At 43.2% G+C, this 24,907-nt stretch overlaps 1 protein-coding gene and 1 pseudogene across 4 annotated transcripts in view; one reads left to right on the top strand and one right to left on the bottom strand.

The window, feature by feature from the left end:
- The window catches only part of RCAN2 (regulator of calcineurin 2), a 259,336-nt gene extending 249,700 nt beyond the window's left edge, over nucleotides 1–9,636 (top strand). For 3 of the 4 annotated variants that reach the window (XM_007972348.3, XM_038006143.2, XM_007972350.3), the window contains one exon: nucleotides 7,075–9,636. In XM_007972348.3, the coding sequence (XP_007970539.1) occupies nucleotides 7,075–7,235 (161 nt within the window). In that variant the 3' untranslated portion in view covers nucleotides 7,236–9,636. The remainder of the gene's footprint in view (nucleotides 1–7,074) is intronic. The other variant, XM_007972349.3, reaches the window with a different exon arrangement.
- A 12,546-nt stretch (nucleotides 9,637–22,182) lies between these two features.
- Nucleotides 22,183–24,635, bottom strand: LOC103221418 (actin, cytoplasmic 1-like; annotated as a pseudogene).
- Between the last annotated feature and the right edge of the window lie 272 nt (nucleotides 24,636–24,907).

The raw sequence follows: 24,907 nt of genomic DNA, 5'->3' as shown, positions 1-24,907 counted from the left end.
GGTTTTCCACTTAGTTGAAAAGCTAAAACTTACACAAGTTAAACTATAGGAAGAATATTCATGTGTGAGTACATACCAGACATCACACAAGTATGTTAGTAATGGCCAAGCTTGATGCTCTTCATAAATCAATCACATATTCATTGAACACTAACATGTACCTTAAGCTGCAGCAATCACAAAACATTAAGTCTTGACTTCCATGGTTTGGAATATAACACATTGCTAGAGGAAATAACTAATGAATAAGACAAAAGGTGATATAATTAAGTATTATAAATGAGTGTTTGACTATCTCAAAAAAAAAGAAAAGCTGATATTAAAACGGCAACATAAGATTTTCTGTCTCATTTGAAAATAGAGGTATAGAAAAGGTTAGGAAGAGAGGAAAAAAAGGAGAGAAAATTGCCAGTGATGACAGAGAAAGGGGAAGTGGTGGTTGGAGGAAAAGGGATAGGTTCATTTTGAAGACCAGATTATGTGATACCCACTACCGTGAGATGCAGCCTGTTATCATTCACCCCTTACTGCCCTTTGCAATGGTGTCTCCACTGAGGAAAAGCTCTTTGCAATTGTTCAGCTGCTTAATTCTTTGACTATTGTGTGATGCAATCAGATTAGTTAATCATACTGGAAACCAGGAATTACTTGGGAGCAACAGTGGCCAAAATAATATCACCCTAAATAATCATAGCATGCATCTTGGGAGAGGGCTTTATCAAGTATTTGACACATATGTCTGTTTCATAGTATCCCAGTGATATGAGTGTTGTTCTCATTGATGAGGAAAACTGAGGTTCAGAAATGTTATATAACTTTCTCAGAGTCACATTACTCATATGTGATAAGGTGAACTCTCCAACTGTTGTCTTAGGTGGCTTATTCTGGCACGGAAGTTAGTTCCAGTCGTGGGGAAACTAGCAAAGAGTATTTTGAGTGGGAGGGTTAGTCATGAATAGGGTTATAACAAGGGGTGTGTGGGGAAGGAGGATGCAGAGAAGGGTTGCCAAGCTATGTTCAATAGTGCTTGGTGACTGATTACATGATGAAAGAGAAAGAAAATTCAAGGATGACTGACTCTAAGGATTTGCACCTAGAAGGCTGGAAGAATGATGGCACTTCTAAGAAGTGTGATAGCTGGGAAGGGAATCTAGATTGGCAGAGAAAATAATTCTACTTTAGACATGTGAGTTTGGAAAAGAGTAGTCAACTTACAGAGAGATGTCAGTAAAGGATGCAGGTGTGAGATCAGGCCTCGATATGTAGCTCCTCACAGGGTAGGAACTGGGGCTCATGATGACCAAGAGAAAGAATGTACTGGGAAGAAGAGCAGCAGGTGCTGAGCAGAGAAAAGCCTGGCCTTGCCTGTTAGATGTGGCTGTATTTTGAAAGCCTCACTAGTTCTGGGATTCTGTCTATTGCTTGGCAGTACACACACAAGGGCTTTGTCCAGCAGGCACTAAACTTTTAGGAGTATTTCTCCTTCCCTCCATCACTGAGTTTTTCTTATTAGGAATCTAAACAATGAATCTCAAACTCTGCTCTAATACATAGACATGTCCCTCTGCTTCATCTCTCTACCGTTACCATGTCTGAATTTTGCTGATTTTTATAAACTTTGCATAATCATACTGATTATTTTAGAAAGAATTTAAGAGGTGGCCAAGTCATGACCCATAAGCCAAAGGTGGCATGAGAGAGAAACTCAGTGGCACTTGGGCTGCCAGCACCAACACATTTCTCTGCAATTGTACCATGTGAGGTTGTGTCATGTCACCAAGTTTCCCAGCCCCTGGCCAGCACAGGGACTCACCCTCGTCCCTCCTGAGAATGAGAAACAGCCCATGGGCACCCTCCCTCCCTCCTGCAGACATAGAGGAATTGGGACATTGTCACAAACATGTCTCCAGCCACTTGGGAAAAGAGGAGACAGAACTTTGGCATCTATTTTAAGCAATGGTCAAACCTCAGTCAGTTCCAAAGGCCTGAATGAGAATTTAACTGTTAACCATGTGCTAAAAGGTTTTTTATTTACTTAGCTGAAAGTTTGTTTCATGAAATAGGTAGAAAATCCCGACCAATGCACTTGTTGGTGACTTTTGATCCTGGCCTCCTTTCCGCACACCAAGGAGAGGAGTTTCAATACTGGCAGAGGAGTGAGCATGTGATGGGTCAACGCTCTGCTTGTCTTATCAGAGAAATGCTGGTTCCATTGGTCTGTTCTCGCTGCACCATGGCAGGACCTCCCACCCTGTGTGGGTAAGGCTTGACAGGCTCTCTGTCCCCAAACAAGCCCAGTTGGTCCCTGTGCCTGGTGACAGCATTGACGTCAGCCCTTGTGGTGGAGGAATTAGTTGAAGCCCAAAGGGAAAAAGAGGTCAAAAAAAGAAAAATTCAATCCAGCAAGACCAAAGCCATTTCTTTTTATTTTGTGAGCTCTCAGCAGCTGCTAAGCTTTGCTGGATTTCGATAGTAAGAAAGTTTCCAAGAATAGAACAGTGCAATGTCAGAGTTAATGGGATCACAGCAATAAAATATCTCTACTACTGAGCAATCTGATGGTATTAAGTTGACGTGGAAGTTGCTTTGCACCCTGCACACAGAGTGGCCTCCCTGCTTGCCCTCCCATCCTGAGTGTGCCCCCAACACACCTATTCTGAGAGGAAAGCAACCACTTCTGAAGCAGTAAATACATTGCAATAGAGGTGTCTTCAGGCCAGTGACTCACGCCTGTAATCTCAGCACTTTGGGAGGCTGAGGCGGGTGTATTACCTGAGGTCAAGAGTTCGAGACCAGCCTGGCCAACATGGTGAAACCCCATCTCTGCTAAAAATACAAAAAATTAGCCGGGTGTGATGGGGGGTGCCTGTAATTCCAGCTACTTGGGAGGCTGAGGCAGGAGAATCATTTGAACCCAGGAGGCAGAGGTTGTGGTGAGCCAAGATCGTGCCATTGCACTCTCCAGCCTGGGCAACAAGTGCAAAATACTGTCTCAAAAAAAAAAGAAAAAAAAAAAAGATTTCTTTAAAGGAATGTTCATTATCCAGGGCAGGGAGAACAAAAGGTTTAATCAAAGGCCTAGCTTTGTTAGATTTATTATGATTTCTTTAAAATGGCCAGCTTCTTGCTAACAGATGAAAAAAAGAAGAAGGGCGTCTGAGTTCTCTGAATTCTCTGGCCTGAGCCTTGCCCTCACCTCCACCCCAGGTCCTGCGTCTCTGTGGCAGGTTCCTTTTTATTCCTCATCTGAAGATGACAGAGGCTATTCCCCCTTCATCAATGCACTCCTCATCCACAGAGCAATGAATGAAACTACAGTGGCCACCAGTATTTCTTCAAAAGGGGCTTCCGCTGCAAATATAAGAACTTAAAGAAATCCTATACACAAAAACAAGAATCACCACCATATTTGATGACTCAGCAAACATTTCTTTCTCTGTTTCTCTTTGGATGGTGTCTTTCATTTAGAATTGCAAGGACTTCCTGAAGGAAAGACAAAATTTGAGAAACCCTGGATGCAGTCAACTCAATCATTGTTCACTGTGGGACTTTAAGTGACTTGATGTTTTTTCCTGAACAACAACAGAACACCAAAGATGAATGGGAGCTGGTGGCTGGGAGCACCAGAGAAACTATCCAGGATTTCTTAGCTCCTTTCTTTTCTTTTCTTTTCTTTTTTTTTTTTTTTTTTTTTTTTTGAGACAGAGTCTTGCTCTGTGGCCCAGGCTGGAGTGCAGTGGCACGACCTCAGCTCACTGCAACCACCACTTACTGGGTTTAAGTGATTCTCATGCCTCAGCCTCCCCAGTAGCTGGGACTACAGGCATGCACCACCATGCCCAGCTAATTTTTGTATTTTTAGTAGTGGTGGGGTTTCACCATGTTGACCAGGCTGGTCTTGAACTTCTGACCTCAAGTGATCTGCCCACCTCGGCCTCCCAAAGTGCTGGCATTACAGGCATGAGACACCACGCCTGGCCTAAACTCTTTTTTTAACAAGCACTCCCAGTTAATTGTCAGATGTTTAAGAACCACTGCTCAGAGACACCCCCAACAAGAGCTGCCCACTCTGACCCAGAGCCTTTGATACAACCCTCAGATAGAGCTGGCTTGATGTAGGTTTCTCTCTCTAGCAATGTCTGCAGATGATCTGTTTACCTGGGGACGTGGATAAAAATGCCAAAATATTTTAGGGAGAACAGAACCCACACAATTAAGTGAACCTTACTTAGCATCGATACATACAGCACTATACCACTTATGTGTGGTATGCAACTTCCCCATGGATTACAGTGTGGCTGGGTTAATGCCAACTACCAATTCTTGCTCCACAAGGCGGGATAGCAAAGAATAACATGAATGGTCAGGCAGGCATCTCCTTCCTGGCTCTCCCCTGTATCTTTGCTCCTGTCACTGTCTTCTGTATCAGACTGGGCCACATCAGCTCGCTTGTATCAGAGATTCAATGCTTTTTGATGTAGTTCTCCCTACCTATGATTTCACCACTTCTAGACTTTAAATACAGAGTCATATCAGCCATACTTCAATGGCTGTAGCTGGTTCTATTTTTCTGTACTATCAATCTCCAGGGAAATGCTGGAGCTGTAACACTTTCTGTGAAATATTTGCTGCCCTCACCCAGGAAAGCCTTTCTCTTTACAGCAGGATGTCGAGGGCAAGAGTTGCCCAATAGAGACTTCTCTGACTCTTAACTGAATGAGCACACTCTCAGCAGGGTATGGCTGTGTTCGTTTGCTAGAGTTGCCATAACAAAGTGCCACAAACTTCCAGGTGCACTGGCTCACACCTGTAATCCCAGCACTTTGGGAGGCCAAGGTGGGCAGATCACCTGAGATCAGGAATTCGAGACCAGCCTGACCAACATGGTGAAACTCTGTCTCTACTAAAAATACAAAAATTAGCCAGGCGTGGTGGTACACGCCTGTAATCCCAGCTACTAGGGAGGCTGAGGCATGAGAATTGCTTGAACCTGGGAGGTGGAGGTTGCAGTGAGCTGAGATTATGCCACTGTACTCCAGCCTGGGCAACAGAGCGAGACTCTGTCTAAAAAAAAAAAAAAAAAAAAAAAAAGTGCCACAAACCAAGTGGCTTTTATGACAAAAATTTATTGACTCACCGTTCTGGAATTTAGAAGTTCAGGTCAAAGTGTACACAGGACCATGTTGTCTCTGAAGGTGTCAGGGAGGGATCTGTTCCTGGCCTCTCCTAGCTTCGGGTAGTTCCTTGGCTTATGGCTGCATAACCTCAGTCTTCACATGGCATTCTCCCTGGGTGTATGTCAATGTCCAACCTTCCTTTTTCTATAAGGGTACTAGTCATATTGAAGTAGAGCCCACCCTAATGACCTCATCTTAATTTGATCATCTGCAAAGACCTTATTTCCAAATAAAGTTACTTTCACAACTACTGGAGGATAGTTAGGACCTCAGCATCTTTTGAGGGGACTTGATTCAACCAATAACAATGGCTGTCTCTGAATGTCTACATCCTTCCCAGCATCACTTAGAAGAGCTTTGATGTTTATTGCATTATCGGTGCTCCTCATTCCCTAACATCAGCACCCAGAATTTAAAACTGTACCTTGTGAAAGTTTGCCATTTGCACCATTAAGGCTTACCAAGATATGCACAGTAGCATGTAATTAGTGTCTTGTCACTGGAACTGACAATACTTGCTCCAGCCATCCAGTGGAGGCACTTGTAAGACTGAGAATAGCAGATTCCTGGGCTGCATGGGGTCTGGCTTTGATCCTGGAAGAAGGGCAGGATTTAGGGAACTCTGGAAGAGAAGTGAGGCTATACCAAGTAAAAGTAGCTAGTTTGGTGGCCCTAAGAATTTAGCTGTCATGATTAGGGGCCAACAGATAAACCAGTTTGATCAAAACAAAGAAGGAATCAATGCAGGTAGTGTTGGAAAAGATTGATGAGAGATTACGCAGGGTCTTCTGTCCTAGACTAAAAAATTTATACTTGATCTTGTGAGATCTAGAGAGCCACTAACCAAGAGGATGTCTTGGAATCATTGTTTTTGGAAGACTTTTCTTTTGATCCATGAAAGATGCGAAGTGAAGGATGGGATGTCTGGAGAGGATTAAGATGAGTATGTCAACAATGAAGTTGAAAAGTTACAAGCATGGAGGTTGAGAATGCCCCCTCCTCTTACCCTATCACCTGGAGGTTTTCTGTTTGTCTTTAGACCCAGATCAGCTGCCAGTCCACTAGAAAGCCTTTCCTTACCATTTGATGCCATAGTCCTTAACATACATTGCCACTATAGTACTCACCATTTTATATTGTGATATGTTCTGTCTCCACATGTCTCCACTGGACTGTGCACTTGTGAAAGGCACAAATACTTTTTATTCTGCCTTGTAGCCTTTATGAGTAGCAATAGACCATGAGAGATGCTCAAGAAACATCTACTGAAGCAACAGAAAGACAGAAAGCCAGTCAGCTAACAGCAATTTGACTGTAATATGAGCCAGTCAAGAATGTAGACACTTGGAACTAGAAAGGGCCTTGATGGTCATCTAACCCAGTTACTCAGTAACCACTGAATCCTGGGCATGTGATGACCCTGCCTTATTCCATCCTGGAGCAACTCTGACTGTAAGAAGTGTACTGCTGGAGGGGAACTCAGAGACTACCATATTCAAAAGATAAAGAAGTGAAGTGATTGGCTCAAGATTACTCAACAATTAGCAGCAAGGTTGGAAAATAGAAGAGAAACTAATATGACTAACCGCCAAGCCCATCCAGTCCTCGCCACCATTCTACAGAGTGGAGGTATTACCATGTTGAAATTTACGGCAAAGGATGTGAAGGCTAAGAGGTATTGAGTGGCTCGTTTGGGGTTGCACAGTTGATAAGTTGCAGAGCCAGGATATAAGGAAATTGATCTTCCACTTGCCAACACCCTGTGCCATCCCTGCATAAGATCGCAGGCTTCCTGAGACCCTGGAAAATGCTCCTCTCATTTCTTAAGCAGACCCTGCTCCAGGAGCTCTTTTGAAATCCCTCCCTCTTTCTCACTTCCATTTTCCTTGCTTTTCAGGAGAGAAGTATGAGCTCCATGCAGGAACTGAGTCCACCCCAAGTGTCGTCGTCCACGTGTGCGACAGTGACATAGAGGAAGAAGAGGACCCAAAGACTTCCCCAAAGCCAAAAATCATCCAAACTCGGCGTCCTGGCCTGCCGCCCTCCGTGTCCAACTGAGCTGCCTGCTCCGCCTCGACGATAATAGCCGTCTCCTCTTTATCATGCTTTTTCCCCCTGTTGTTTGTCAAAAAAAAAAATTGCCTTTAAATTCCTGGGTGTTTGGTTGTTTGAGATTCCTTCCTTGTTATCAAGCCTCTCGGACAAAAGGGCTAGGAAAAGGTGATATGTCTCCTGATCATATCATACCCATTAAGTATAACCCATTATTTAGAAGGTTCTAGGGAAAAAAGTAGTATTTTCTTATTAAACAATCAGCACAGCCTATATCTTTGTTCTCTCATGTTGATCCAAGCCAGAGACATCAGTAACAAATAGCACCTGTGTTGTTTGTGAGCTGTTTCAGTCCCAGTCCTGACGTGTGTGCATTGTTCTTTCCTGGCCACTTAAATAGGACCATATGTAAACTTGACTTTGACTGCATGAGATATCCCTGTCTGGTCTCACTCAGTCCTCTGCATCCCAACATTCCCAGGACATGCATGATCACCAGCATTTATTTTCATGATTTGAGGATATCCTATAACTCACAGATTGTCAGCATCCAGCCATGTCCTATCTAGATTAGGAAAATGATCAGCATATTCCAGCTCAACAAGTCTGGGTATATTCACTATTGTGAGTCGATACACCATAGCTCTGTTGAAATTCCTGGAGGCAAAATTGAGCTTGGCCCCAAAGATATTCCTCAATAGATTTCAAACACCACTCCCCTGTAGAACTTTCCCAGCCTCGTTGGGGAGGCTTGTCCAGGGTGATAGAGACCGATTTCAGACAAACCTATTTATTACAAAAGTTTCATGGTGTCTGAATGATTGTTTTCTCTCTTTGTATATTTGTACAAATGTTTCAGCTGTGCTTTTAAAATCTGGATGTTTTTTATTTAGTGATTGTTCAACCATTAGCTGCTTCAAAACATAATGTGCATTGCTTATGAATGCCTTCATATACTAATACAGATACTCTGATAATATTACGCTCTAGTAAGGATCATGCTGAATTTTGAAAGGACACAAAACATCTAATGCCAATATATACATGATTAGCTAACATCTTTGCTATCAAGACCACTTGTTTTTAAATAAAGATGCAAGTGTCCATTGTAGATTATTGGGATGAAGCTAAATCTCCAGAATGCAGCAGCAGCTGAGCATGTTAAAATGGGGAAGGATGATAGATACATGTATGCTGGTCCTACTCACGCAATGCCCGTGTGCTCAAAAAAGTTATTTGTTTTTGTTACGTGTGATTTTTCTATTTCTCTAGCCCAAAGTGCATTACAGAAGATACACCTATAGAACCATTACCTTCTGCTATATGTGCCAGGCCTCATCTACTCCTGTACATTAATGAATTACTTTAGATGCAAATGCAGATTACAAAGGAGTGGGGGAAGTACTTTCATTACCCAAGCCTCAGAAAAACAAGAACAACAACACAGCAAACAGATTGAGGGATTGTTGTGGTTTTTGACTAAGGTGTATGTTAGTTTCATCAGAAACTTAAAACATAGACTGATCACTCAGAAATTAAAGTCCGTTTTACTGTGAATATAGCAATATAGTACTGGACACAGTACAGGTGAAACTGAGGAAAGCATTGCTTGTAAAATCCTGAGTTTCCATAAGGAAAATGAAAACTCCTTTTAAAAATAAAATCTGAGGAGTGTACAGTAAGCATATGCTTTGACTTTCCTTTGCTGTGGAGGTTTTTGGTTTTTCATTGATGATTAATGACTACAGACTTAGTAGTGGAGAAATGGTGTCCTCTAGTGGAAGAAATAGTAGACTTAGCTATTCAGATGCAGAGCACTGCAGCAGCCAGCCTTTCGGAGCTGACTCTTCTCAGTCATCTGTGGGGTCATTTGACTTTTTAAGCTACCCTGAATTTTCAGAATGCAGGTTCTAAAGAAATCTAGGTGAGAGAAAGTGTTTGAAAATGATTTTTAAATGTTTTTTAAAAGACACATCCGACATTTTTAACCACTTAGTAAAAGTTGAAATGACCATTCTGTGTAGTCATAAAAGAAACATTATGAAGTATATGGCCTCTGGAGTTAGTCTTAGTAAAACTTACTGCTCTGTGTCAGTGTTAACCTGTCACAGATCAAGTAATTCTTTCACTAGGTTGGGTTTGGGGAGGGGGAAAAGAGGGGCTTTTCCTAGGAGAACGGTACGAAATGGAAAGACTCCTTGAAGTGTTGCAAGGGAACCTCCTAGCACTGTGAAAGCCAGAATCGCCTCAGCATTTCCATGACACACATTATGCAAACCTCTTTAGCACTATTTTAAGTTTGAAAAGTTTAACAATGAAGGGGGAGGGGAAGATTTCCACCAACTGAATCATTTGTGCACGTGTATAGCTCAAAGAGCTTAGACTTCAAATATATCTGGTGAATGACTCTTTGTCCACGTGGTGTAATTTCTGTGTTGTCGACCTGAGTTGGGTTTTCTTGAGGAGTAATTGTGGAGGAGTGCCTTTCAACCTAGAGTTTTTCTAAGACGTCCCCAACATATGGAGTTAACCCATATACCTAGGTTCTTCCTGAAAGTGGGGGAAGCTGGTTGGCAGCCATCTCTTGGGGGAAGGGGGCCTTGAGCAGGGCCTGGAGGGCTGGGTTGGCCTCTGATAAGAGGAACTGGGAGAGGTCCCTGTTTTATTGCCCTGTTTCAACATCTTGGTGCCAAAAGCCATTTCAAGTGTACTAAGAACCTCTTTTAATGTCTTCCCACTCTACTCTCTTGCTAAAAACACTGTAAGAGACCTAAGTCGGCAAAAAATTATTATTCAGGGAAAAAGCACTATCATAATCTAAATGATTAATACATTAGATTTCATTAAGATGAAGAGTTTCTGTTCATCAGATGGGTATTAGGAGAATGAAAAGGGACAGCATCAGACTGGAAAAGGATATTTGAGACACATGTAGTTGTCAAATAAATTATATCCAAAATGTTTTTTAAAAAACTACAAATGGCGCACGCCTGTAATCTCAGCACTTTGGGAGGCCGAGGCAGGTGGATCACGAGGTCAGGAGATCGAGACTATCCTGGCTAACACGTGAAACCCCGTCTCTACTAAAATTGCAAAAAATTAGCCGGGCGTGGTGGCGGGCGCCTGTAGTCCCAGCTACTCGGGAGGCTGAGGCAGGAGAATGGCGTGAACCCGGGAGGCGGAGCTTGCAGTGAGCCCAGATCGCGCCACTGCGCTCCAGCCTGGGCGACAGAGTAAGACTCCGTCTCAAAAAAAAAAAAAAAAAAAACCTACAAATAAGGAAACATAGACAATCCATTTCTTGAATCATCAAAAGGCACTTCACACATACAGGCAATTCACGTACACACAGACATACACAAAATACCCAGATGACCCATTAACATTCAAAAGATGCTCAACTTCATTGCTTATCAGACAAAAGCAAAAGATAATCTCAGAGATACTACACAGAGCTATCAGAATGACTAAAATTAAGTCTGGGAAATACAAAGTTCTGGTAAGGATATGAAGGAATGGGAACTGTCATGCGCCACTGGTAGAGTGTCGACTGGTACTGCCACTTCACTGCACTATTTGGTAGTATCTACTAAAGCTAACAGGCCTCTCTGGGAGCAGTTCCACTCCAAGGCATGCACCTAGCAGATAAGAGTGCTCATATCTATCAAAATACTTGTACAATAATGTCCCCAGCAAAGTTGTTCGTCATAGCCATTAACTGGATACAACCCCAAAGTCCTTCAACTATAGAATAAACTGTGCTATCCTCACACAAAGGAATGTTACAAAGCAATAAGACACATAAACCAGTGGTACACAGGAACATGATGGATCTCAAAATCGTATTTTGAGCAAAAAAGAAAAACTAGACATGAAAGAATACATAATGTATGACTCCTTTTAGCAAGCTGAGAAAGTCAAAACTGGCCTATATAAATAGAAATAATAGTGGCTGTTATGAAAACAACTTAGGACTGTAAGGTCTCCCACCCCAACCCCCAAACTAAGAAAGCACTAAGAGTTCAAAGAATGACTCAGACAAGTCCAGCGTGAGGAGTAGATGAGTTTATTAGGACTTACATACAGGGCACTCCGGGATGGCGGCAGGATAGCTCTAGAGATCTGCCCCGCCTCCCATCCATAAACTGCTTTTAAGCTAATTTTCTGGCTCTTTGCCTACATGTTTGAAAAATGCGACTGTTTTTCTTGGTAGGTCCTCAGATACTCTCCGGGATGTTTGGGTTCTCAGGGACACCTGCTCCTCAGCTCAGCACCAGGGTCTTGGGCTCACTGCCTGGCCCTCAGAGTTCAGGCAACAGACTTACACCCTTCGGGAACCTGGTGGGGGAGATGTCACAGTACAGTGGCTACCTCTGAGATGGTACTGTCTGAGAGGAACCCTCTCATGTGGAAGCCTTCCGAGGTACCATAAATATTCTACATCTCAATCCTGATCTCCATATGGATGTATACACATGTAAAATTCAGTTAAAATGTGTGCCATGTACCACAGTAAGTTATACCTCGACTAAAACAAAAGCTGTTCTCCCTGAGAATGGGGAAGAAGGAAACTTTAGTTGTGACCGGGGTTTAGAATGTCCTCATAGTAAAAACATAAGTCTCCCATCTCATGTCTGTGAGATAGTTCCGTATATTCGAAGCCTTCATTTACAAATCTGTAAATAAGTGTTCCTTTTTAAATGAGAGAGACAGGACTTAGGCTCTGGGTGAAACACTGTTCATTTAAATAACAAATAAACTGTGTGCCTGACACTGGGTTTTCAGTGGTGAACAGGTAGCTTTTGTCCCTGCCATTTCAGGGAGAGGAGTCTAGCATGGAAAAGAGATAAGAAATGAGCAAATAATGGCCACAAATTCTCATAGGAGAATACAGTGAAGGAAGCCAAAAGTACCCTATGAGGATCTAGAATAAAAGTGGAGGATCACAGTCGGGGAAGGCCTCTCTAAAGAGGGAACATTTAAGCCGACTTGGAGGCTGGCCATGGAAATGCTGTGAGAAAAGCGTTCCAGGCAGCAGGGCTGAAGGCCGTGATTCTGGAAAGGCCTTGTCTTGTCGTGTTGGAGGAGCCTGAGGGATTTTGTTGGTATGGCTGAGGTACAGGGAGTGAGGGTGAGCACAGTTTAGGATGAGGTTGGAAGGCAGGTGGCCGGGGGGCAGGCTCAGTGGAACCTATTATTAATAGGCCAGGCTAGGCGGTTTGAGATTCATTTTAAGGGTTTCAAAAAGGGAATTATATGACCCAATTCATCTGGTAAATCCTAACACAAACAAGAAGTTTCCTAACACAAAGCTACAGCCCAAAATGTCCAGATACTCTGTAGCGTTGGGGCTTGACTGATCTTGTCCACTTTAGGCTTGAAGATAGCTTTCGATAGCTTCATGCTCCTCACTGCCATCTTATCTCTTAATACCAGATGAATTCTCAATATCCAACATCACTATGCAGTGTCTTGTTGTGGTTCTGAAGTTTTTTTCTTTTTTTCTTCCCCTGCCCACGTCATTTACAAAGCCTCAGTGCAGAAAAGGGGGAACAGAGCAGGTGATAAAGGAAGATAAGTCAGTGATTCAGGGAAACATTCATTTAGCTGCTGGTACAGCGTGTCCCTGCCAGAAGCCACCATGCTGAGCGTCACTGAACATTTGGCAGGCTTTCCCCTTAAATTTATGCAATCCGAGAAAGGGAAAATTTCAAGCAAAAAGTTTTCTGTCAAGCTCATTCATCTGCACCTTTCAAAGAAAGTCTGGGGAAATGTTATTGGAGTTGATTCATGAGCTTTTTATGTCTCTAAAAGGAAGCCATATTTAAGGTTAGTCATGTGTATGTGTACGCAAGCACATTTGGTATAGGTTGGAAATAGGAAATCCAAAATAGGCGGAAATGGATGAAACACTGTGCTAAAGAATTCATTCACAATACCTCCTTGATTCTTTTCTGTTATTTTCCATTCTCAACCAATAATTGAGTTAGAAAACTTTTAGGGTTGGACAGGACTATGGGGCCTTCTTGACTAGCTGCCATCATTAGGAAAATCATTACTGTTCCCCAAACAGTCTTTGGATTTGCCAGTAGGGTATTTTATTCTTAAAACAAGATTTATAGTTTCCCTACAAAGCTGCCAAGTTCAACACCTTGATAGTCCATCTGATGTGCTGTGGTGGATGCTGTAGTCCCAGCTCCCCATTTCAGAGTGGAAACACTCATACACCCCGATGCTGGGAGGGTTGGAGGGTTATGACTTGCTGCTGAGTGGCCAGGCATTGCTCTCAGCTGGAGGATGCTCCCCGCCAAGGTCTCACCCTCCTCAGGGACAGCCTGCATCCAGTGACTAGTCAAGGAAGGCCTTCCCTTGGGCCATTCCAGCTCCAGAGATATCCCTGTGGGATAGGCTGAGGCCCGGTATTTCAGTTCAACTCTCCCTTTATCCCTAACAGGTGAGGACTCTAAAGTCACCCCAGTAAACCTCCTGCATGTACATCTCCCTCTCAGAGTCTAAGTCCTGGAGAAACTAACCTAACACTTACATCATCCTCAATAGCCTTCTTCCATCACTTTTGAGTGCCCTGGAATTGTACAACTCTTTTCCGTCGCTGCTGTTTCACTGCTGAATCACTGCTGTTTCATTCTTAAGATGGATTGGTTGTGCCAGGGGTTAGCAGATTTTCCAAAAGCAGCACAGCAAAGTTCTTCATGCTTTCTTTGTGTTGCCCTGCTGAGTTCAGGTGGGGGGTAGGTAGCGTAGACGTGCAAGTGACTTGGCACAAAGTTCGTCAGTGAAGAAAGGAGGGCTTCTCTCAACCATCCCAGTGGAGTGAGGAGGACAATGGATGCCTGTTCAGCTGTTGTCAGGGGCCTTCATGAAAAACACGGGTCTATAACAGGGAGGGTAGAACCCGAATTCTGGCCCATGTGCCACCCTCAGCCCACCTCAAAAGATGTCACCACCTCCCTGTCACCCTTGTATATGAGAAAGGGATGGGGATTGTGTATGTGACTTTAGACAAGTTACTAAAGTCCCTACAACTCAGTTTCCTCTCCTGTGAAATGGGCATGAAAATCTACCTTTGTCATGAGGATTTAATAAGATAATCACAGTAACGATTATTATTGGAGGGCCGGTTAATGACTACATTCACAAGTTTTACTGCCACGGGACCTAGGGTTAAACCCCAGCTCTGCTGCTTGGTAAACTTATGATCTTGGACAAGTTTTTTTAACTTAAGTTTTGGTTTGCACATCTATTAAATGTAAAGGATGATAGTATCTGTCTCATAGAGTTAGGAGGGATTGAATGAGAAACAGCATCACGTGCTGTGTACATAGGAAGTCCTCACCCAAAGCTCTTTATGCATCAGGCCCCACATGGAGCACCTGGCATTCGTACCCTTGGTCTTCATGATGGCACCTTCATTGTTACCATTCTTCAGAAATAATAGCATTTATGGAGTGCTTATACTGTGGCAAGAGCTCTTGTAAGCTCTTTACATTCTTCTTTTTTTTTTTTTTTTTTTGAGACAGAGTTTCACTCTCGTTGCCCAGGCTGGAATGCAATGGCACAATCTCAGCTCACCACAACCTCTGCCTCCCGGGTTCAAGCGATTCTTCTGCCTCAGCCTCCCCGAGTTACCTGGGATTACAGGCATGCACCACCACACCCGGCTAATTTTATATTTTTAGTAGAGACAGGGTTTCACCATGTTGGTCAGGCTGGTCGTGAACTCCCAACTTCAGGTGATCTGCCTGCCTTGGCCTCCCAAAGTGCTGGGATTATAGGCTTGAGCCACTGCACCTGGCCAAGTTCTTTACATTCTTATTTAATTCTCTCTATGATCTTATGATGAAGGCACTGATATCCACATTTTACATGTGAGGCAACCAAAGCCCAGAAAAGTTAAGTCCTTGGTACTCAAAGCATGTTCTATGCACTGCAGCATCTGCATCTGCACCCCCCGGGAGCTGGTTAGAGATGCAGATTCTCAAGCACCCCCCTGACCTACTGAAACAGAATCTGCCCTTTAACAAGATCCTCCCTTCATTCCCAGCACTTCAAAGTTTAAAAAGCACTCAAGATCAAGGGCCTGATATATCCCTAGCAGGGCTATGGTTGCAGAGCACATACTTTTAACTGCGTCTGTGTATGAAATACCCATCAAAAAAAGAAGTGCTCACAGCATATAATTTTCCTCCCCCCAGCAATTCATTTGACTGAGATTCCTCCTCTGTTCCTGTCCACAGTCCATTCTTACCCACTGTGCTGGCCTTGCTGTTTTTGATAGAATCTCCAGGTATTGCTGCTATGCTCCAGGTTTTGATAAAGTTCTACCCAGGGTCATTCCAAAGATCTCTATTAAAAGTGCTTCTGAATAGCTAAAATGTGATTTCCAGAAAGGCAATTATCCCAGGAGCACATCAATGTTCTGAGAAGCAGCCACTCCTAGCATTACTGGGAGTAACAGGATGGTCTCAGACAGGCATGAGAGCCAGAAGCTACCATGTGGATAATCTTTCCCTGATAATGAAGGCAATCAGGAGAAAAGAAGAGTTGAAATGCTGAAAGAGAAGAAGAAGGATGGGAAGTGAGTTTAACGTTGTTATTTGAGCACCTGGATCAAACCATACCTGATGCTCATATCCCCTGGACTTTTCAGATGCATGCAGCAACAGGTTTTTCTCTTTCTCAAACAAGCTTAAGTTGGGTTTCTTCACTCTCCACTGAGTGGCTGACTGAAAAATAAAGAAAATGTAATAGACATGTATGTAAAGTCCTGTATTTAATTTTTTTTAGACAGGGCCTCACTCTGTCACCCAGGCTGGAGTCCAGTGGTGTGATCACAGCTCACTGAAGCCTCAACCTCCTAGGTTCAAGGGATTCTCCCACCTCAGCCCCTCCAAGGTAGTTGGTACTACAGGTGTGTACCACCACACCTGGCTAATTTTTTTGTATTTTATTTGTAAAGATGGGGTCTCACTATGTTGCCCAGGCTAGACAACTCCTGGGCTCAAGTGATCCTCCTGCCTCAGCCTCTGAAAGTGCTGGGATTACAAGCATGAGCCATCATGCCCGGTCACTATTTGTTTCAAAAATGCAAATGCACAGGGAGAAAGAGAATAGTTTGGAGAAGAGACAATACCATAGAAGTTTGAGAGCCTTAGTTAATCAGCAACTCAGTATGTGTAAATACAGGGGAAGGGCAAAATCTGCTGTCTATGAGTTTCTGTTTAAAATGGTAGAGGAAGCACATATATTTATTGCCCATCCAATCCCCAGAAATCTCTTGGAAATTACACAGAATGTCATCAAAGGAAATATATATAATAGCCTTTTGGAACCCAATAAAGGGTATCAACAGCCGTCTAGAAAATCCAAGTCACTTCTGGAATGCAGAAAGAAGATTAACTGAGAAACTAGAACTAATATGGCCTCAACAGAAAACATGGATAGATGAAGGCTACAGCGGATGTGGGAGCCATTCTTTCCAGCCGCGTCTAAGAGGCAATTCAAGCTTAGAGTCAAAAAATATAAAAAGAAGTGGGCAGAAAGTTAAAGATATACATTAGAAAGAGTTGGAGCTAATTGAGCCCATCATCATCATTATTGCTGGTCACATTTGCAGAATTGCCCCAAGGCCAAATTCCCAGGACTTGCCTTACCTGGTAAGGACTCCTAATGGGGTTTAGGGAGCCCATCAGAGCCTCCATAATCATACCTGACTTCCACTGAAAATATGAATGAGAAAAAAAGTTTACTTCCTAGTTATGACAGAGCGTATTTTCCAATATCTTCACTGAAGAAGTGGAGCATGGAAGGTAAATTTTACAAGACCTTACATGTCTGAAAATTTCTTTATTGCACCTTCACACTTGCATGATAGTTTGGTTTGTGGAAATTGATTCAGGGTTTTGATGGCATCACTCCATTGCTTACTAGAAGCTTCTAGAAGCCTCGTGTCATTCTAAATTCTGACTCTTTTATGTAAACTCTATTTTCTCCTGGAAACTTTTAGGGCTGCTTTGTCTCAACTGCTCTGAGCTTCATGTATTTGATTCCTTATAAGTCCTTTCAATCTAGAAATTCGTATCCTTCCATTGTGGACATTTTTTCTTGAAGAGAGTATACTAGTTCATTCTCATGCTGCTAACAAAGACATACTCAACTGGGTACTTTATAAAGGAAAGAGGTTTAATGGACTCACAGTTCAGCATGGCTGGGGAGGCCTCACAATCATGGCGAAAGGCAAAGGAGAAGCATAGGCATGTCTCACATAGCGGAAGGCAAAAGAGAACTTGTGCAGGGGAACTCCCGTTTATAAAACCATCAGATCTTTTGAGACTTATTCATTACCATGAGAACAGTATGAGAGAAACCAGCCCCATGATTCATCTATCTCCACCTCACCCTGCCCTTCACATGTGCTGTTTATTATGACTTAAGATGATATTTAGGTGGAGACACAGGAAACCATACCAAACAGCTTATTTGAAACTTTCCTCCCCTATATCTATCTCACTGTTTCCTCCTATTATTTGAAGGATATCTACTAGTTGGACCTTAAGTCTTCCAAAATTATGCTCAAATTCCTGTTTTCTTTCTCTGCAATTTTCTATCTCTTTGACTTTTTGGCTGTATTTTTCTGGGAAATTTCTGCAACATTATCTTTCAACGCTTTTATTTATTTATTTTCCATTGACATGTATTTAATTTCTGAGAGGATTTTTTATTCCTGAATGTTTCTTTTCTATTACCTCCTGTTTTTTCTTTTTTTCTTTCTTTCTTTCTTTTTTTGAGACAGGGTCTAACTCTGTCACCCAGCCTGGAGTCCAGTGGCACAATCATGGTTTACTGCAACCTCGACCTTCCCAGGCTCAGGTTATCCTTCGGTCTCAGCCTCCCAAGTATCTGCGACTACAAGTATATGCCAACATCCCTGGCTAATTTTTGTATTTTTTGCAGAGATGGGGTTTCTCCATGTTGTTCAGGCTGGTCTTGAACTCCTATGTTCAAGTGATCTTCCTGTCTTGGCCTCCCAGAATGCTGGGATTACAGGCATGAGCCACTGTGCCTGGCACCACCTGCTCTTGTTTTATGAATACAATATCTTCTTTTATCACTCTGAAGATAGTATTTTTGTTCATTTTGTTCTTATTTCCTTTACAGTCTTTTTTTTCTATTTTCTTTTTTCTTTCTTTATTTTTTTCCTGCCTTTCTCATTCTTTCTCTTTCTCTTTCAGCTCTATCTCTATCTCTATCTCTATCTCTATCTCTATCTCTATCTCTATCTCAATCTCTATCTCTATCTCTCTCTCTTCCTGTTTGAACAGTGGTTCTTAATAGGAAGAGATTTTAGTCCCGAGGGCAATGTCTGGAGATGTATTTGGTTGTCTGTCACAACTGGGAATTTGCACTACCGAGATCCAGTAGGTAGAGGCCAGGGATGCTGCTAAATATCTTACAATGCACAGCACAACAAGGATTATCCAGACCCAAATATCAGTAGTGTTGAGATAAGAAAAACCTTGTTTAGAGGCTTTTCTCAAAAGTCTTATTGTCCTTGATTCCTCACTTATATTTTAGGAGAAACACCGAAAAGTGTGATTGGATTGATTGTGTGATTATGAGTGGAACTTGCTCGCTGTGAATTTCATGGTGGGTTGATCTGGATATGCAGTTTCACCGTGGGACTTCTTACTCTGTCTGTAGCTTTTCTCTTTGGCTAATCAGTTTATTCAGAGAAGAGTCATTCAATCTCCTGCCTGGAGAATTTAAGTCTAGTGGCCAATATTCTAGGAGCTTACAGAAAAGTGAGCGACCCAGTATGTAGAGTGTCTTCAGTACAGTCTCATAACCACCTCAGCTGTAGCTGGCATCCCTGGTACCCAATTATTCCTAGTTTGGTCTCTGCAGGGAATCTGGCCTCTAGTCATCTTCTCAGGTAGAAAGGGGATGGGAGGGTGATCTAGGATTCTAGTTGCCTCTTATGATATATGTCAATCTATTTTTAGTCCTACCTTCACCCCACTTTCAGAGTTACCTGGTACCTATAATTACGGAGCTTCTTTCCTTTGCATCATCCCACTGGGTTGCCTCTTGAGGAGGCTGATGCAAAGAAACTGCTTAGATTTCAGCTGTCTCTAATCTGTGAAGTAAGCAACAAACTTTCTTCAGCATTCTAGCTTCCAAAATGTTGGTGCTACTCTTCCTGTCCTTGTGGGCTTATAACATTCTTCCTTTTTCTAACAAGATTTTGAAGAGAGCAAAAATAAACTATGAGTTTAATTGACCATGTGCAGCCAGAAATCTGAATGACTTTCTTTCATAGTCATTTTCTTCACCAGAAATATCATTGATTATCTCCTAGACTGCCTGAGGACTCAGAGCCCTCTTGAAAGAAACATTCTACTTCATACTCATTCATACCCTCTCATCTCTGCAGAATTACACAATTCCTGAAGAGACTTGCAGTTCTTCTCTCAATGGGATGTGTCACAATAAGAAATGTGTCAGAGATGAGACAAGCAAATGTAGCCAGAGATGAGATAAGCAAATGTAGATGTTAAATCTCTATCAGTTTCCCATAAATGGTAATGGTGCTGGGAGAAAGTTTTCTAACAGCCTATACTTTTCTCAAGGCCTTACAGGTGACATCCTTTAAAACAGCAATCTACCCTGGCCTACAGAAGTATATTACCTATTTTGTTGTTTTGTTACAACTCATAATCCCTAGATATCTCTCATTCAGGCCCGTGGCTAGACCCCCGCTATCTACTGGTAGTGCCAAGACATGTTGAAAAGATGACATCGAGGAAAAGAAACCAGAGAAAAGTTAGTATCCAGCTCTGTTCACTTAAGGAATATCAACTAATATTTGTATTAAATATTTTCTTCCCCGTGCTGTCCTTTACATGAATTTTTCCTCAATTAAACCTCAAGACCATCTCATAAAGTTGATTCTTATTATTATTCCTTCATTTTTAAGATGAGGAAGCCTAGATGAGCAAAAGTTAAATAAATGGCTTAAAGCTTCAAGGTCAGGTAATCTGAGTCCAGAGCCTACAGTTTTCAACACCGCACTGCACCCCACACTTGGACGAGGAGAAGAAAGAGTAGAGTGGCCACAGCTACAGCCAGCCTGTACAATGTCATCGTGCCTCAGGGTTTATAAAATGCTGTCACACATGTTGTAGTATTTGAACTCATTTAACACCACAGGAAGCTAGCTAATGCCAAGAGTGAAGTATCCTACACCAGAGAGCTTGGCAGAAATAAAACAAAGAATGAAACCTCTGGGAGGCTGAAAGGAGTGCTTAGGCATTGCTGTTCACTCCTGTCCTTGTATGAGCCTTAGCCCTGCTGTGTCTGTTACCAGCTCAGCGATTTCCACCACAGCACGCAGTCTCCGTCTGGGTTTGCGTGGAACATTGTTTCTGTTCCTGGAACAGTGGGCAGATCTTGCGAAGAGTGATGTGCTCAGGTAAGTTGAGCTGGGATCCTTGCTGGCTCTCCTTGCCATGCTTTGTTTCTGAAATTGTACAGTGGAGGGTAGCATTGGGATCCTTGATTCATAGATCCACAGGCAGAAAGAAAAATGAGAAAGACTAGGGCTCAGTGTCCTATGCTCAGACAGGGCTGTATCAGATATATTCGGGCCCAGAGGTAGCTAACTTACCAGTCATAAATACTAGAGGAAAATCTTAACAAAATAACTCAGGTATAAAAGTGTAGATGTGTAAAATGTGGGTCACTTTTTTGTTTTTTATTTTTTGTTTTTGTTTTTTGGTTTTTTTTGAGACATGGTCTTACTCTGTTACCCAGGCTGGAGTACAGTGGCATGATCACAGCTCACTGTAGCCTCTACCTCCTGGGCTCAGGTGATCCTCCCACCTCAGCCTCCCAAGTAGCTGGGACCACAAGTGCATACCACTGTGCCTGGCTAATTTTTGTGTATTTTGTACAGAGAGGGTTTCACCATATTGCCTAGGCTGGTCTTGAACTCCTGGGCTCAAGCGATATGCCTACCTCAGCCTCCCAAAGTGCTAGGATCAAGATTAAGGAGTGACTGGGTAGGTCCAAGCAGCTAACCAACCTTGGGTTCTGCAGGTCCAGCTGTGATTTCATGCCACTGGTGCTGGCAGTTGTCTTCTCCTGGTTAAATATCAATAGGGGCAACTCTGGGTTCTATGGCTGTCTAAGGACCACAGCAAAGATTCAAGGAATCTCTGTGTGGTTGTCAGCCCAATTCAGGAAGATGAGGTCGGGGCGATTCTAAGAACATGGAAACCCCCCTTCCCCTTCTCCGCTTCTGGGGACAGGTTGCCTCTCATTACCCACTGGGCCTTTCCTTCCCTGCCCTTTTCTCCTCTCTCTTTCCTGTTCCCTTAAAGATAAAAGTTGGAGCCTGCTCCCATTTGTGTATGGGAACTTGGCAAAAGATGGGAGCCAATAACCAAATGCCCACTTCATATTATCTCAGGTGCCTCATAGTGGAGTTTTACAGTACTTTGTTTTAGTTTTAAGCTTACCTGAACTACTTCTATCAAGTCTTAAACAACTCTGCCATAAAGAAATCTTTGCCTTTTACCTAGCAGGTATCCTGTTTTACTTAAGACTGCATCCTCTTATTAGTTCTCAGGGAAGGGAAGTATGATCTTTCTAGTGATTCTTTTATACATAATTGTGTAGTCACCTAACTGCTTCCTGTGTTGACCACATCCCTCAGCAAGCACACGGCAAACGCTTTGAGAACAAAGATGGTGTCTTACCCTTCTTAGCTTCACCCACAGCACCCGACCATATGATGAATATCTACTAGGTGCTCAGTAAATATTTGATAGAAGAAATGGGTGAATGAATCATATGATTTATTAAATAAATAATCTAACTCAGATTGTTTATCTTTATAAATCTTTTTTATTGCAACACTTTTATTTTTCCTTACACAATGGTGTGTTACTGGGGCCTAATGTTCTCACATAATGGTAGAAAACCAAAATTTGTTATCATCTCTTTAAAGAATTGAGAATTCTGTACAAAAAAGAAAAAGAAAAAGAAAAAAATTTACATAAATTAAAAGGATGAATACATTTACAGGTATAAATGCAAACCGCTTCCAACTCAAAGCAAGTAACAGCCCACGGTATTCCAGTAGGAAAACGTCAGCTAAGAAAGGAAACTGGGTCCTATGGCTTGGACTTTTCCAACCCTGACAGACCGGCAGGACAGAAACAACTGGTTCAGGAGCCCTTGCCAGCCTCTAGAGAAATCCCAGAACACTCAGCCCTGACACATCAATACCCTGCACAGATCAGAGACTGCTGGCCATGCAGACTTACCAAGCCAGACTTGTCTTCCACAAGCACGTTCTTACCTCAGCCATGAAGTGACCAAGCCATATGTACTAAGGGTTGAAATCAAAGATATGTACAGGGTATTAAACAAATACCAAGGGCAACAGTTAACTGGAATACAAGGTTAAAATCAGCACAAGTTCTATGCTCCAGTGCTGATATCAGATACAAGCTTCAAGGACAATTTCTTTTCAAAGGCTTATTCCAGTATCGTGAGGACAGCATGAGGTGTATGCATTTTCCATGGGCAAATTTATACTTCTGAATTAACCCATGCAGCAAATGCTATGCATCTGCTTGCGGTCCATTTAGAAGCATTTGCGGTGGACAATGGAGGGACCTGACTCATGGTACTCCTGCTTGCTAATCCACATCTGCTGGCAGGTGGACAGTGAGGCCAGGATGGAGCCAGAGATTCACACCGAGTACTTGCACTCTGGGGGCACGATATCTTGATCTTCATGGTGCTGGGTGCCAGGGCAGTGATCTCCTTCTGCATCCTGTCAGTGATGCCAGGGTACATGGTGGTGCCACCAGACAGCACTGTGTTGGCATACAGGTCTTTGGGATGTCCACCTTACTCTTCATGATGGAGTTGAAGGTACTTTCATGAATGCCACAGGATTCCATGCCCAGGAAGGAAGGCTGGAACAGTGCCTCAGACACTGGAACCGCTCATTTGCCGATAGTGATGACCTGGCTGTCAGGCAGCTCATAGCTCTTCTCCAGGGAGGAGGAGGATGCAGCAGTGGCCATCTCCTGCTCAAAGTCCGGAGCGACATAGCATAGCTTCTCCTTGACGTCACGCACGATCTTTTGCTTGGCCATGGCGGTGAAGCTGTAGCTACGCTAGGTGGGGATCTTCATGAGGTAGTCAGTAAGGTCCTGGCCAGCCAGATCCAGATGCAAGACGGTGTGAGGGAGGGTGTAGCCCTCGTAGATGGGCACTGTGTGGGTGACCCCATCTCCAGAGTCCATGACAATGCCAGTGGTATGCCCAGAGGCATACAGCATCAGCACAACCTGAATGGCTGCGTACATGGCCAGGGTGTTGAAGGTCTCAAACATGATCTGAGTCATCTTCTCCCTGCTGGCCTTGGGGTTTAGCGGGGCCTCAGTCAGTAACACCAGCTGCTCCTCCAGGGCCACGCGCAGCTCGTTGTAGAAAATGTGGTGCCAGATCTTCTCCATGTCGTCCCAGTTTGTGATGATGCAGTGCTTGATGGGGTACTTCAGGGTCAGGATACCACACCTGCTCTGGGCCTCGTCGCCCACATAGGAGTCCTTCTGGCCCATGCCCACCATCATGCCCTGGTGCCGGGGGCACCTGACGATGGAGGGGAACATGGCTCAGAGGGCATTGTCCCAGCAAAGCCGCTTTTCACATGCTGGAGCCATTGTCAATGAAGAGCGGGGGATCTCTTCTTCCATTGCCACAGGCGGAGGAGCACGGAGCAGAGGGAGGACATGGTGCAGGGGCTGGCAGCGATGACTGAGCATCTTTATAAATCTTATCATAAAACTGAAAAATGCAACACTACATAAAAACTTTCCACTTCTTATGAAAAAAAAAATGCCTCCTTACCTGATCTTTTCTCACAGATTTCCTCAATATCAGAGCATCAGAGAGAAGAAGAGGCCATCATTCATTCATTCAACAAACATTTATTGAGGGCCTACTATGTGCCTGTTCCAGGCACTGTAACAGGCCTTGGAAAGACAGGACAGCTCAGTGAAAAACACAGCCCAAGTCCTTGCCCTTACTGAGCTTACATTTTATAGGCATTTAGTGGTTAGAAAGTACTACAGACTGAATTGTATCCACCTCCAACCCCAAATTCATATGTTGAAGACATAACCCCCAATGCGACTATATGTGGAGAGAGGGCCTTTTTGTAGGTAATTAATGCCAAATGGGGTCATAAGGGTGGGGCCTTAACCCAGTAGAACTGGTGTCCTTATAAGAAGAGGAAGAGGCCAAGCGCAGTAGCTCACGCCTGTAATCCCAGCACTTTGGGAGGCCAAAGCGGACAGACCATCCTGACTAACATGATGAAACCCTGTCTCTACTAAAAATATAAAAAATTAGCCAGGCGTGGTGGCAGCCGCCTGTAGTCCCAGGTACTAGGTAGGCAGAGGCAGGAGAATACCATGAACCCAGGAGGCAGAAGTTGCAGTGAGTCGGGATCATGCCACTGTACTCCAACCTGGACAACAGAGTGAGACTCCTTCTCAAAAAAAAAAAAAAAAAAAAAAAAAAACAAGAAAAAGAGATGCCAGAGACTGCTCTCTTTCCACATATACAGAGAGAAAAGG

Source organism: Chlorocebus sabaeus, chromosome 17, assembly GCF_047675955.1.
Source record: "Chlorocebus sabaeus isolate Y175 chromosome 17, mChlSab1.0.hap1, whole genome shotgun sequence".
NCBI lineage: Eukaryota > Metazoa > Chordata > Mammalia > Primates > Cercopithecidae > Chlorocebus > Chlorocebus sabaeus.
This window is presented reverse-complemented; position numbering and strand designations above follow the sequence as displayed.